This window comes from Procambarus clarkii, chromosome 68 (genome assembly GCF_040958095.1).
Source record: "Procambarus clarkii isolate CNS0578487 chromosome 68, FALCON_Pclarkii_2.0, whole genome shotgun sequence".
In the NCBI taxonomy this organism is placed as follows: Eukaryota; Metazoa; Arthropoda; class Malacostraca; order Decapoda; family Cambaridae; genus Procambarus; species Procambarus clarkii.
In genome coordinates this window covers 14,222,602-14,236,157 of record NC_091217.1, presented here as the reverse complement: position 1 = coordinate 14,236,157, position 13,556 = coordinate 14,222,602, and the positions used below count along the sequence as shown (strand labels likewise).

The 13,556-nt window shown below is 41.2% G+C and overlaps 1 protein-coding gene across 3 annotated transcripts in view; it reads right to left on the bottom strand.

Moving 5' to 3' along the window:
• Start1 (Steroidogenic acute regulatory protein-like) overlaps positions 1-12,499 on the bottom strand; it is a 50,481-nt gene extending 37,982 nt beyond the window's left edge. The window contains exons 1-5 of one of the 3 annotated variants that reach the window (XM_045769272.2): positions 12,375-12,499; positions 7,762-7,840; positions 6,024-6,187; positions 5,479-5,556; positions 2,735-2,812 (exon numbers count right to left, since the gene is read on the bottom strand). In XM_045769272.2, coding sequence (XP_045625228.1) covers positions 2,735-2,812; positions 5,479-5,556; positions 6,024-6,187; positions 7,762-7,792 — 351 coding nt within the window. In that variant the 5' untranslated portion in view covers positions 7,793-7,840; positions 12,375-12,499. Of the gene's footprint in view, positions 1-2,734; positions 2,813-5,478; positions 5,557-6,023; positions 6,188-7,761; positions 7,841-10,564; positions 10,817-12,374 lie in introns of those variants that run through there. The other 2 variants (XM_045769271.2, XM_045769270.2) reach the window with 2 other exon arrangements.
• Between the last annotated feature and the right edge of the window lie 1,057 nt (positions 12,500-13,556).

Below are 13,556 nucleotides of genomic sequence, written 5' to 3'. Positions count from 1 at the left end.
GAGGGTTGCCGCAAAGCCTCAGAAACTCACCCAGAAAATGGCGTTTCATTACATTCAACACTGGTTTTTTGGGGGGAGCCCCCTTCAGCTCCCCGGAGCTACTTACCCAAAGATAAAAGAAAAAGAGAGACCTACCTGAGAGGCAGTCAGCACTCGCTCCTCAACGTGAAGTCGAGACAACTGGCTGCAACCATCAACCCAAAGCACCACAGGCAGTCCCTCCCCAGCCTCGAGGTCCTTCACCACAGGACCCGAGGCCGAGTCCTCTCCCCAAGCCCCGACCCCACAAGACAAGGACGGAGCAGCCGGAAAAGCTGGAGGAAGGGGGGGGGGCCCACTGGTCAGACCCAGAAGCTTCGGCCAGGAGACAAGACTCGAATGCCTCTGCCACCCCCCCGGAAGGGGAACCCCCCAAACCTGCCCGAGTCTCAAGATCAAGTAACCACTGCTCCGACCCCGAAACCCTCAGACTCTTCGGGGCCAGAAGCAGGGGAGGGGGAGGGACCAGAACGAACAGAAGGGGAAGGACGAGGAGGTGCGGACTGAACCAGGATCGAAGCGACTCCCACCCCCCAAGTACGGGTCTTGAAAAGCAAAGCGGGGCAGCCCCGGGGTATCCGGGTGAGCAACCAACCGAGCGCGTTGCAACAGACGAAACCTAGACTGCAACGCACGCATCGCCTGTACCCGAAGAGAATCATCAGAGGATTGGGTAAATTGAGTCACAAGCAAGCAGCAACACTCACAGGACTCAGGGTCGAAAGTATCACCGACCCAACAGGCAGCGTGGCAGAGGCAAAAACAATGAGGGTCACCCTGAGACAAGGGCACCGAGCGACCCTCAAACTCGCACACAGCGAGTGGGGACTCCGGGGTCACATCCATCGGACCCACGCGCCCCCTAGGGGATTCCCAGGGTCCTGAGCGTTAACTTTAAGAGGACTCGCGCTCAGGTAGTCCCAGGCAGGGAGCTGCAAACCAGCGCCCAAAACTACCAAGCAAACTTCTATAGCTGAACCCCAGGGACGTGTACACTCACGGGGACCTAGCAGGGGGCACCACCGAGGAGAACAGTGGAAGGGCAAAAACAAACTGAATAAAATGACAGAACCCCCCACCAGGCAAAAACAAAAGAAAAACAAAACCCCGCAAGAGGACAGCGAACCCCAAGGAACAGAGCCGGCAGCGATGTCGGGAATACAAGCTGTGCAGCACCCTGCGCCCCTACCAGTGCAAACTGCCTCTTACCTGCCGGTAACAAGGAAGAACAGAACACCCAAGAGCCCAACAGGCGGCCAAAAAACCGAAAGGTAAAACGGACCAGCAGAGGCAGACCCCGAGGAGCCTGTGGAAGGTGGCCCCAAGCCCCAAGGGCAGTACTTACAGGGCACCTAGGGAAGGCAGCCCTAGGCGCATGCAGCCCGAGTACTGAAGATAACTCCTGGCTCTCGCACCCACAAAACCAACACCACACGCAGAGCACAGTGCAGTAGCGACACCGGAGCCAGAGCACACGACCATCGCCTATAGCATCAGCCTCAAGAACTGAGGTGTGGGTAGCTGGCGTGGAGGGTCTTGGGCTCCCCCTTCCCCCTCCCGGGGAGGGGGGAGCTGCGCAGACAGCGGTGCGACGGTGTGTGACATCACACTAGTTTGCTTGTTTTCGGTTGGGGAGTTCTATCCACTAGTTCGGCTTTTGGTAGCAATTTTAACCAGAATAGGGGTTTGTTTTGAGGCGCTTACCTTTCTGGGTGCCTGTTCCGGTCGATGGCAGACATAGAATGCTTCCAACCACACGGGGGCTTCTTTAGGCCATTGCTCCCCTTGCCTCTCTGAGGGGGCCCGGTTCTGGCCGTGGTCCCCGGTAGGCCTAAGAACTCCATACACATGACTGATGCCAAAGTCTGACATTAGCATATCAGCCTGGGATAGCTCCGGGGAGCCGACGGGACTCCCCCCAGAAAAGTGCCCTGTGTCTAAGCAGCCGTATTACGGATGGGGAGACCGAGGAGAATAGGTTAGGGAGCCGGACTAAAATCGTTACTAATAATAAAATATTGAAAGCAAGCCGAGTTATCAGTCTGTTATCACAAACTTATGATATGTCGACAGGTATGAAGGAAGCTCACATCATCTTACCCAGTATACATAATCCACACCTGATATATCAGACATTATTTAATGACTGTGTTACCTTTAAGACATTTATTCATCATCTAAATGAAAAATGATCTTATAAATTTGAAAGGAATGTTCAACTTTAATCCGCCTTCAGCCATATGCAATGCATGAATGACACCACCACCAGAGCGCTCTGATGGTGCACCACCACTGGGAGCACCGCCATAGTGGCATTGTGTGACAACAAAACATCACATCCAGAAATACAAGTTTCACATCCTGTATAGCAATTCTCTTGTCCAAAATATAAATAACTACACTACAGCTGAACTTAGGGGAGGGAAGAGTTGTGGAACAAAATCAACTTTAAAATATCTTTCAATAAATATATAATGAAACATACTAAAATAGTTTTTCCACAGAATATCCTTGTAAAATTGGGGTGCATCCTATGCGGGGGTACGTCTTATACGGTAATCATGTTTATATTGTGTTTCAAAGAGTAAGGGTAAACATTTTTACAGAAACATATCATGCACACAGATCAAGGCTGACTGCACAATTTTATCAAATAAATGTGTAAATATATTTTTCTAACATATATAAAACTTACGGCAACCATCCACCAATGATTGATGTGTAGTAAGGCATAGAAAAGCAGAAGAATGATGAATCTAGAGGCAGCAACCATCTGAAACAGAACATACAAACTATATTTTTTAATAGTAATCTAAACTATTAAAATTAGTAATAAGCAGTTCAACATAAAACAATTAAGAGATCAGTCATCAATATTACCCTATTTACCACTATCAAGAGGTCATCATCCTCAAAGAAATAAAAAATCAATACAGTTGAAGAAAAACAAATTCAGTCTCTTACTTCCTCTTATTAAATTGATCCTATGAAATCTTATTCTCTACCCCATTCTTTACAATTACCCCTTTCACTGTGCAACTCAATGATGAATGTTCTTAGTAGATATCAATAAACCATGTGACACAATCAGGGATATTTTAAAGTGCAGCCTATGACTTAAAACTCCCTTGGGTACAAGGGACTTCAATCTACTTTTTCAGGCCTCCAGAAAACAGATGCCATCTTTGAAAAAATTGTGGCCACCCCTCCTGGGTGTGAGGAGCCTCAGCATTGAGAGAGTGGCCATGGGTAGCAAGTGATGGAGCAGCAAGTGATGGATTATGGAGTGTGCGCGCGCGAGCTGGAAGTAATATTCACAGGTACTCTGGCTGCATGTGCTTAGGGTCACCTTCCCTGAGTGCCTTGTGAGTACCGCCCTAGAGGCTTGGGATTCCCTTCCACAAGTCACCTTGGGTGTACCTCTGTTTGTCTTTTGCTGCTTGGCGATTGACTGTCTTGAGTGTTTTGCGGGGTTTCCTCCCTTGTTTACCTTGGGGTAAGTAGTAGTTATTGCACTAGTAGGGATGCAGGGTACTGCATAGCTAGTTTTCACTTATAACAGCGGCCGGCTCTGTTCCCTCTGGGTACACTGTCCTCTTGCAAGGTTTTCCTTTTCTTTTTCTTTTTGCCACATCCACATCGACTGATGCCAAAAGTTAGGGGTATCCTTATCAGCCCGGATAGCTCCAGGGAGCCTCCGGGACTTACCCATAAAATGGTGTTTCATTACATTCAACACTGGTTTTTTAACCACCGTGCTGCGCCGAGTTTATTGTGAAATTCCCACTGTGTGCATGAAATAAAGTGTTCCCAAAAAATTATTTTTTCTTCGTAAAATGATAAATTCCCTTCCCTGAACATGTCTATGTAAAAATAAATACAGTACCAAATGCCACTTACTTTGGCTGTGGGGACATGGACAAGGTGCACTGTGACGTCATCAGGGCCTGGTCGCCCGTGCATGAATCGCCCAGACACAGTCGCGCGGGCCATTCAAGCACCGGGTGTTGCCACAAATATATTTTCAATTATTTGCTGTATGTATTTCCAATACAGTTTTATTTGTTTTTTTTATTGTATATGATGCATATTTGTGTCCTTTACAATATGTATACAGTAGAATGTTCATAATGTTCCATGGAATTGTGATACATGTGTCAGTAATGTGTTCACAATAAATGTTTATTGTCGCAATATTACTTGTTAAAAATTCATTAAAATTATAATATGTACAGTTTCACACACTATTTACACAGTAACACACTGTATTACACACTCAGTACTTTGGATGCGAGTAATAATCAACAAAGTAGTCTATGGTGCACAGCACAACTTCGCTCTCATTGCACTAGGTACAGATAAATTTTCGCTTCCTGTTTCTTCATTCTGTGTGCTTGCAAATGACGCACTCACGTACACCCTTGGCTTTGGTACTTGTAGGTTATGTGTAGCCAAGCTTGTAAAGCATAAGGTAGTATTGAAAAGATTATAGGAAAAGATGAATTTGTCAGGTAGTCTTGAAAAGATCACTTTGTATGATCCCACACAAGAAGAGATTCAGCATGCCTCAAAAAGTATCCGTTAATCAGAAAGAGATTCAGCTAGCCTCAAAGAGTGTCTGTCAGTTAGGAAGAGATTCAGGTATTCTTGAAAATATCTATGGAAAACACTACCATGGTAGCTGCTAACACTGTTCATCTATGCTACTTGTATCAGATGCATTATCACTGAACGCAGAAAACGATTCATCTATGTATCATCTAAATAAATTGGAGATAACATAGGATTGCAAGGGTGACCCTCAGAGCTATAACTAGATACACTCGCTGTATCGTCCTCAAAGGTGTTATATCACTTACATCCGACTTTTGTGTTAGGTCCTTATTGCACCTAGCTTCACCAGTATTATGACCCTTATGTTCTTCAAACAATAAGGTTAGAATTTCACCGACAGAGCGTTATCTTTAAACACCGTGTCGGACAGGTGTTCGGGAGCCAGAGGCGCGTGCACCACCCATGGTTGCTCATTCAGTACTAACCCAATCAGCAGCCCTAGGGCATTCTGGGAATTTTTTCCAAGATGGCTGCCTCTCACTGGAGGTCCTAAGAGTCCATTTCGTATACAACTAACCTTGCACACATTTAGAATGGGTACGGAAAAATCAAAAAGAGTTTTCTCGGTTGGCGCAGTTTCCCGCCGACCGAGAATACTCGTCTGGCGCAGTTAAGTGGTTAATCAATTTATTCTATTTATTTAATCAATTTATTCAATACTGTATCATTATATGCTCAGTAACACCCAGTTCTGGAGCTTACACAAATTAAAACCCTAGTATTCCTCAGCAGTAACTGCTTTGTAATTGCACAAACATTAAGTGAAAAAGTTTAAATCTAATGGAAAAAGTGGAACAGCTATTTAGAGTGATAAAATATACATACCACCACATCGAATATAGAAGATTTGATGTTATAATGAATAATCTCTTCCACTAATGCTTTGTATTCCCCTTTATTTATCTGAAAGGAATAAAATATAATTGTAAGGACATTACTCGTATCATAAAAATATGTTCTGATAAATAATTAAAACTAATCTTAATTCAGACTTACCTTACTTATCTTACTGAGAAATCTGTAAGGAACCTTTTATGTAGGCATTATAATTTTGTTATTTATTTAAACCTTGGCACTACTTCAGTATTGCCATAGTTTAAATACATTAACACAAATTATACAGTATTAAATGAATACATTAAATACATTATTAATGAAATTTGATCTGTATCAATATTATCAGTTTTGCTGATTTTTATCTTTTATTTTTTTTTTAAATACAGTACTCTACCTGCAAACTGGCAAATGTCATGCTAGTTCAAAATGCAAGGATTATTTTATTTCTTCTCTTCTGGTATGATACAGGACTGAAAAGTCTAGTTAGAGACTGACCCTACTACATCAAGTGCTATTACAAGATTTTTACTCACCAATACACATATGGCCCAAAAAAGGCTTGTAAAGAGAAAATCAAATGTCACAAAGAGGCAGAAGAAGCGTCGTACAGCTGACATTCGCCCGTTGATTTGCATTCCAGGAAAATGATTGGCTAGCCAGAAATCTGACGATACTGAATTCATGCTTCCAGGCCAGGCTGAAAGTAGACATTTGTCAAATCAAATTACCCTTCCTCTGATTTAGTATCTTAAAATGTTCTAAAAGATATAAATAATTCTACAACAAAAATTAAAAAAATAATTTATCCCATTATCTGCACTTTCTATCCTAAGTGAAGTGTAGTGGATTAACCCTTGCACTGCTCACCTATTTTCGGCAAAAACGTCTTGGTGCAATTGTCAAGGACATATTTTTGTTATTTTTACAAATGTTCAGGTAAATTTAATGTTAAAATGTTTCCAAAGTCAACTATTTCCATTTCAAAACACAAATAGTAATGAAAACATTAAAAAACATTAAAATATAGCCAAATTAAAAAACAAAAAGCACAACTCTCTGAGCGCCTAAAGGCGCTTTGCGCAGTGCAGTGGTTAAGCAATATAGGCTCTCATTAACATACAAAAGGAAATTCGTAAACCGAAGTGTATTTTCCCATAAGAAATAATGTAAATTGAATTAATCCGTTCCATACTCCCAAAAATATTAACTTCAAAGTAAATTTTATACCTAATTCACCCAAATCTTTAGTACTAAAGTACTGTACGTACAAGTTATTGCTTACCTTTATGTTGGCGAATGGAAGACTGTGAGGAGGGGGGGAGGAGAAGTGGTGTTAGTATTTGGAAGGGGTGTCCCCTTCCATTCCATTATAACATCAGGCAGTGATGACTTCTCTGGGGTACTCTCCTACGTTTTGCAGGAGTACCACTAGGACCTGCTCATTGCTTGCTTGTCTTATTAAGAATCTGTCTAAAGACACTTGTTTTTCCCTACATTTGAACACTTGTCTGTAGTGAGACATCACATTGTCATTTAATAAGTCAATGCAACGGCCTGCTAAAGCTTTATCTGGGTGAGGTTTTTTATACAAAACTTTGCAGTTCCTCCCATACTTCACACATTTTCTTAATGAGGAAGGGACAACCACTACTGCCTCTACTCACAACAATTTTCTTAAGGTGAACCTTACCACTGACTTTCTTGGGACCCTTGGCGAGATATATATAATAATTACTTTTTATGTTCATATACCCAAAAATCCGAAAAACACTGAAATTATTTACAAAGAATTCAGGTGTGATTGTCACTAGGCAGGAGGCACTGGTAAACTGAGGAACGGTCGCCGTGCCACCACGGGCTACGTCGGCCATCTCTTAAGATAATTTCGGGGCTGTAGTGTCCCCGCGGCCCGGTCCGCGACCAGGCCTCCACCCCCTAGGAAGCAGCCCGTGACAGCTGACTAACACCCAGGCTTTGCCATACGCAAACTATGTTACCCGAAGCAAAGTTCGTAACCTGATTCAGAATTTACAAAGAAATTGGACTCGAAACCCAAAAAGTTCGTAAAGAAGAGCATTCGTAAGCCGAGGTGTTACTGTACTGAACTGCAAAATTCTGGCTCATGGTCCCCAGTAGGCCTAGAACTTCAAGCACATTGATTGATGCCAGAAATCTAATATATCCATATCAGCCAGGAAAGCTCCGGGGAGCCAACGGGGCCTCCCCCCATTATATAAATCATATAACACATACAAACATGCTGAATATTACCCAATGTCGATAAATTCCCATGTCGAGACATCTCAGCAATTGTGCAGTTGCCAATACAGGATGGATACTTCCTAAGTCTCTGTAAAAGTATAAAACAAAAAACTTCATATATTTTAAAGGAAAATAAAAATAAACAAACAAATAAGACCCGTTTCATGTTTATACACTTCTCCAAAGTTTCTATCAACTTTTCTATTCCATTCACCTGGGCTCTAGGAGACTTAAACCATGAGCCCCAAGCGAGTGAGGCATATCACTTATGTGGTATCTATCCACTCTGGTATCTATCCAGAGCTCTATCCACTAATTTGATTGTTTATTTCCACAGATGTGTGGATGACGGATGTGTGGAGAGTCGGTCGGCCGAGCGGACAGCACACTGGACTTGTGATCCTGTGGTCCTAGGTTTGATCCCAGGCGCCGGCGAGAAACAATGGGCAGTTTTTTTCACCCTATGCCCCTGTTACCTAGCAGTAAAATAGGTACCTGGGTGTTAGTCAGCTGTCACGGGTTGCTTCCTGGGGGTGGAGGCCTGGTCGAAGACCGGGCCACGGGGACACTAAAAAAAAAAGCCCCAAAATCATCTCAAGATAACCTCAAGATGACAATTTTTCTATCTTTGCCGAGAGCTTTCATATATTTAAGGCATAAAAATCTAATTGAATTTTTTTTTAAATACATATTATATACAGTACTTAAAAATTATCTGAAAGTAATTTCTGTCTAATCATAATTAACCACTAAATGATGGCTTCATCAGCTGTTATATAAGGAAAGCTCCAAAGTCAATACACCTCATGTCAATTGGCATGTCATTGAAGAAATGTGGTATCTAATCATAAATGCCAATAATTACCATGATTTGGCATTTTTATTGCTATTATTCCAAAAAAAAAGATAAATCTTTCTATTAAACATAAAACTCACTATTTGGAAGAATTTTTAACCCTTAAACTGCGCAAAACGTCATATGATGTGTGTCATTGAGCACAGTTTTTTAAATTTTCAGAAACTCTTTCAAATGTTTTTTGCATAATCTACTAGGCAAATGCTCCAACTTTGTTTAACTGATACCAGTGTAACTTGAAAAACAAGAAAATATAAAATAATTATAAAATTGAATATTGAAAACTTCAGATTTTGAAATTAGCTGCAAAAATATAAAATATCACCAACTGTTCACTTGGTGTTATTATGCTCTCAGGATAGCATATGATCTTCATTTTCATATATTTAGAATATAGGTTTTCAGTATAGTTTACTGTAAACAAAAATTGTCAATATGGCATTTGAAATATGCACAAATTTAGACAACAAAAATTTATAACTATTTATTTTAAAAAATTTATAAAAATTTATTCATAAAATTTATAACATTTAGAGTTTATGAAAAATCAATTCTATAGGGATTGTAGAACAAACAGTTGTGCCCACTATATGTAAAAATGGTGAGAATTGGTCAAAAACTAGATTTTTGGATACTGAAGTAAGTTGAAATTCTAGTTATAGATATACAGTAAATGAAGTTGAAGTTATCGACCATGAATAAGGAAGTTCTAATTCGTGAATTTACTTGTATGTTATAATAAACATTGCTTGGTATTCGTACTCAAATATGTGAAAGTTGTAGGTCACTGTGTTGAAATGAAGTCAAGAAAAAATAACCCCCCAAAAATACAAAATATAGGGATAATTATAATTATTTAGGGGATATATTTAGAGTATACTTTATATAAGTAAAAAAGCCCTAACCTGGTCCCTAATCATTAAAACAACCTAAAGAAACAAGGAAAATAGTTTGAAATCTTTGAAAAAATCAGCCAAAAAAAATTCAAAGTCCCAAGTTCTGAGAGTTGTGACTTAAGTGCTAAACAAGTGGAATCATAATTCACAATAAAATTTACAGTAAAATATTTGTGATTGTCCTTGAATCTTATGAGAAAATGTTTAAATTATGGTTAATATTTTTGCAAGAATTTCAGGACTTTATATGACACAATCAAAATTTTAACCCCTAAAGTGTGGTTTTGGCTATACATGCAAACGATGAGTCACAATACCATGACTGAAGATATAATGACCAAACCACACATCAGAAGATGAAAAAACGACATTTCTCCGTGATAAGATTTTCTATTAAATCCACAGATAAACAATGCTCTCTTCTGTCATGTTAGGGACTCTTAATCATCCTATTGATTGGTCTTCTAAGATAATCTTTCTTGCCTTTACTCTTCACAGATGCCATCTTGTCGAATTGGCTCTGATACACAACATACCCACCATGAACCTTAATTTTGGTTTTGTTGATGTCGACTTTTCGACCTTTCACAGTACAGACTTAAATGCTTTAACCTTAACAAGTGTGACATGACTTAAGTCTACCCCCCTTTTCTTTTTCTTACCCCTCTTATTCTTGAGGTTATCTCGAGATGATTTCGGGGCTTTAGTGTCCCCGCGGCCCGGTCCTCGACCAGGCCTCCACCCCCAGGAAGCAGCCCGTGACAGCTGACTAACTCCCAGGTACCTATTTACTGCTAGGTAACAGGGGCATTCAGGGTGAAAGAAACTTTGCCCATTTGTTTCTGCCTCGTGCGGGAATCGAACCCGCGCCACAGAATTACGAGTACTGCGCGCTCTCCACCAGGCTACGAGGCCCCCCTTCGTATCTCATCCATTCTTCATTCATTCCAACGTCATCATTTCTCCATTGTCTGATGTGTGGTTTGGTCATCGTATCTTTAGCCATGGTACTGTGACTCAATCTCTGCATTTGGTTAGCTTTTTTCACTGCTGCTCCTACCTGTTGTGCAACTTTCAGTGAATGGTAGATTTTCACCATAAGGTTCTTTTCTTCATCAATCAGCAAGGTAATGTTATTAATTTGGTAGTTGTGATGTGGGTTGTTATGCCTCACATGTAGTCTTCTATTTTTCAGTATTAAAAAAGTATTTGCCAGTCTTCTGACCATTTGTGGAGTTCATGTAGATCTCTTTGTAAGGCTTCAGTATCTTTTTCATTTCCCACTTTAACATAAATCTTTGTGTCATCTACAAATTTGATGATGTTGTTTGTAATATTCAAAATGGACCCCTGTGGTACCCCACTCAATACATTTCTCCAGTCAGATTCATTCCCATTTAACATGACCCTCTGTTTTCTTGTTTTAACCATTGTTTTATCCAATGGTCTAATATTCTACCCTTTATTCCATGTGCCTATAATTTCCTTGATAGTCTTTCCTGTGATTTTGCTAAAGCCCTTGATAAGATACCACCTCTACTCAAGGTAGAGGTGGTATTTTATCAAGGGCTTTAGCAAAATCCATATATACTACATCCACTGGGAATCCTTTGTCTGAGTAGCTGGTTTTAAATCTGTATTTTTTGGAATGCAGGCAGAAGAGATAATAATTTACACTTAGGAAATTGTATAGGGGCTGATTTCAAATCCATACATGGAAATAACAATCTTAAGAAGCACATCAGTAAACTGGGAAAGGTATAAAGACATGCACCTAAATGGCTCCTGGAACAGAAGAACAAGAGGTACAAGGAGAGGTTAGAGGCATTAAATATGTTAAAACTAGAAGATAGAAGAAAAAGGCGAGGCGACATGATCACTATGTACAAAATAGTAACGGGAATCGATAATTGATAGGGAAGAATTCCTGAGACCTGGAACTTCAAAAACTAGAAGTCATAGATTTAAACTAACTAAACAAAGATGCCGAAGAAATATAAGAAAAATCATTTTCGCAAACAGAGTGATAGACGGTTGGAACAAGTTAGGTGAGAAAGTGGTGGAGGCCAAGACCGTCAGTAGTTTCAGAGAGTTATATGACAAGGAGTGCTGGGAAGACGGGACACCATGAGCATAGCTGTCATCCTGTAACTACACTTAGGTAATTACATGAAACCATGAATCAAGGCAGGGTGTGCAAAATAGCCTTGTTGACAAGCAGAGGAGCAATAAGTATGCTGAGAGAATACACTGTCAACATCAAGGGCCCAATGCTTTCCAACACACTCCAGCTACACCTAAGGGACATAACTGGCTGACCTCTTATGGTGAGAGGCATGTTACAAACAGATTTTTAAAACCAACCTAGCCTAACCCCACCTTAATATAGCCAAACTTAACCATACCCTTCCAAATGTACCTAATACAACCCACCCCAGCCTAATCTAATTAATTAGTTTTTAACAATTAGAAAATGTCTTGCCAAATGCATATACAGTACATGTTTATTATGAATATATAACCCCTGATCCCATTATGTGCCTATGTAACACTTTCCACTACCACCCATACAATGGGTATGGGGTGCATAATAAATTAACTAGACTAACAGTAACCCTAAGGAATGGACAAAAGATGGGGGCTCCTAAATTCGACATTGAAGGGGGTATTTTGAGCTTTATGTGCGAAAACACATCCCGGAAGTACAAAAACACTGATTCCCCATGAACAAAACAAATATTGTTGACAAAACAAAGACGGGCCTTGGGGCTATGGACTGAGTCATCATTATACAAAGACAAATTAAAGTTTAGTTCCCGAACGTCATACTATCCTGCTTGATATACTATCCCCAAACTGAGACAACTTACGTGGGATCATATCAAGAGTTACAACCTCCAGGAGTGAACCCAACACAACTACTGGAGCAGTAGGCGGAGTTTGTTTACAAGTTGCTCCCTCCTTCCCCTCTCCCTCCCTGGTCACTTTACCTACCTACCTCCCAGGTCCCTCAACCCCCACTTCCTCTCGCCCTCCCTGGTCCCTCTACCCCCCTTCCCCTCGCCCTCCCTGGTCCCTCTACCCCCCTTCCTCCCTGGTCAGTCCGCTGATGCTTCGGAGCTCATTAACTGTTTAATAATTGGAAACAAAGCCGCCAAAGGTTTAAAAAAGATGTACAGGTTCGTAAGTGCTTTCGTGAATCTGGTCCCAGGCCTTGGGCTGAGAGGATGTGCGCGTCTGCTCTCCCTTCTAGGGAATAAGTCCCCAACCCTGTGCTGTGTTCGCCAGGGCGGTATTATCACAATACTATTGTGCTGCTGAGTGTCATTACACTATTGCATAAGTCACTAGTATTAAAGAAACCATAGAGTGAACTAATACCCTGGGAGATCGCCTGGCTTAGGCACTTGTGGCTTGGAGGAGGCCTACTGCTCCCTTAGGGGAAGCCTACCAAGCAGTAGTGGTTGGTGCATTGCTGGTAACTCTCTGCAGCTTTATAGACAATAGAACTGCTAGGCTTAATATCGGCAGCTACTTGGGTGACGTAATAGAACTGAAAAGTGGAGTACCACAAGCTAGGAAGCTGCCTCTTCCCCAACTCTATTCAACATATATACAGCTGACCTACCCCAACCCCAACATGGAGAATACATCACATACGCTGACGATGTTACCCAAATAATATGCCAACCGGGCCCATCAAAGCCGCTACTAACCGACAAGACCAAGGCGGCAATTGAACTCATAAACAACTTTGAGAAGCAATGGAAAATTAGCACCAACAAACAAAAGTTCCAAATAATACACATTGCGAAAAGAAACCCGGACCCCATCATCCTTGATAACCAGCCGATCCAATATGCGGAGGTAGGCAGAATACTGTTCTATGATAAATAGAACAGGGATACAAATTCATGTAAGGGACCGACTAAACAAAGCCAAAGCAGCATTAGGAAAACTGAGAAGATTCCGCAGCCTCAGTACTAACATTCAGATCCACCTATATAAGGCTCTAGTTCGGCCGCATCTAGAATATCCCCCAGTACCACTAC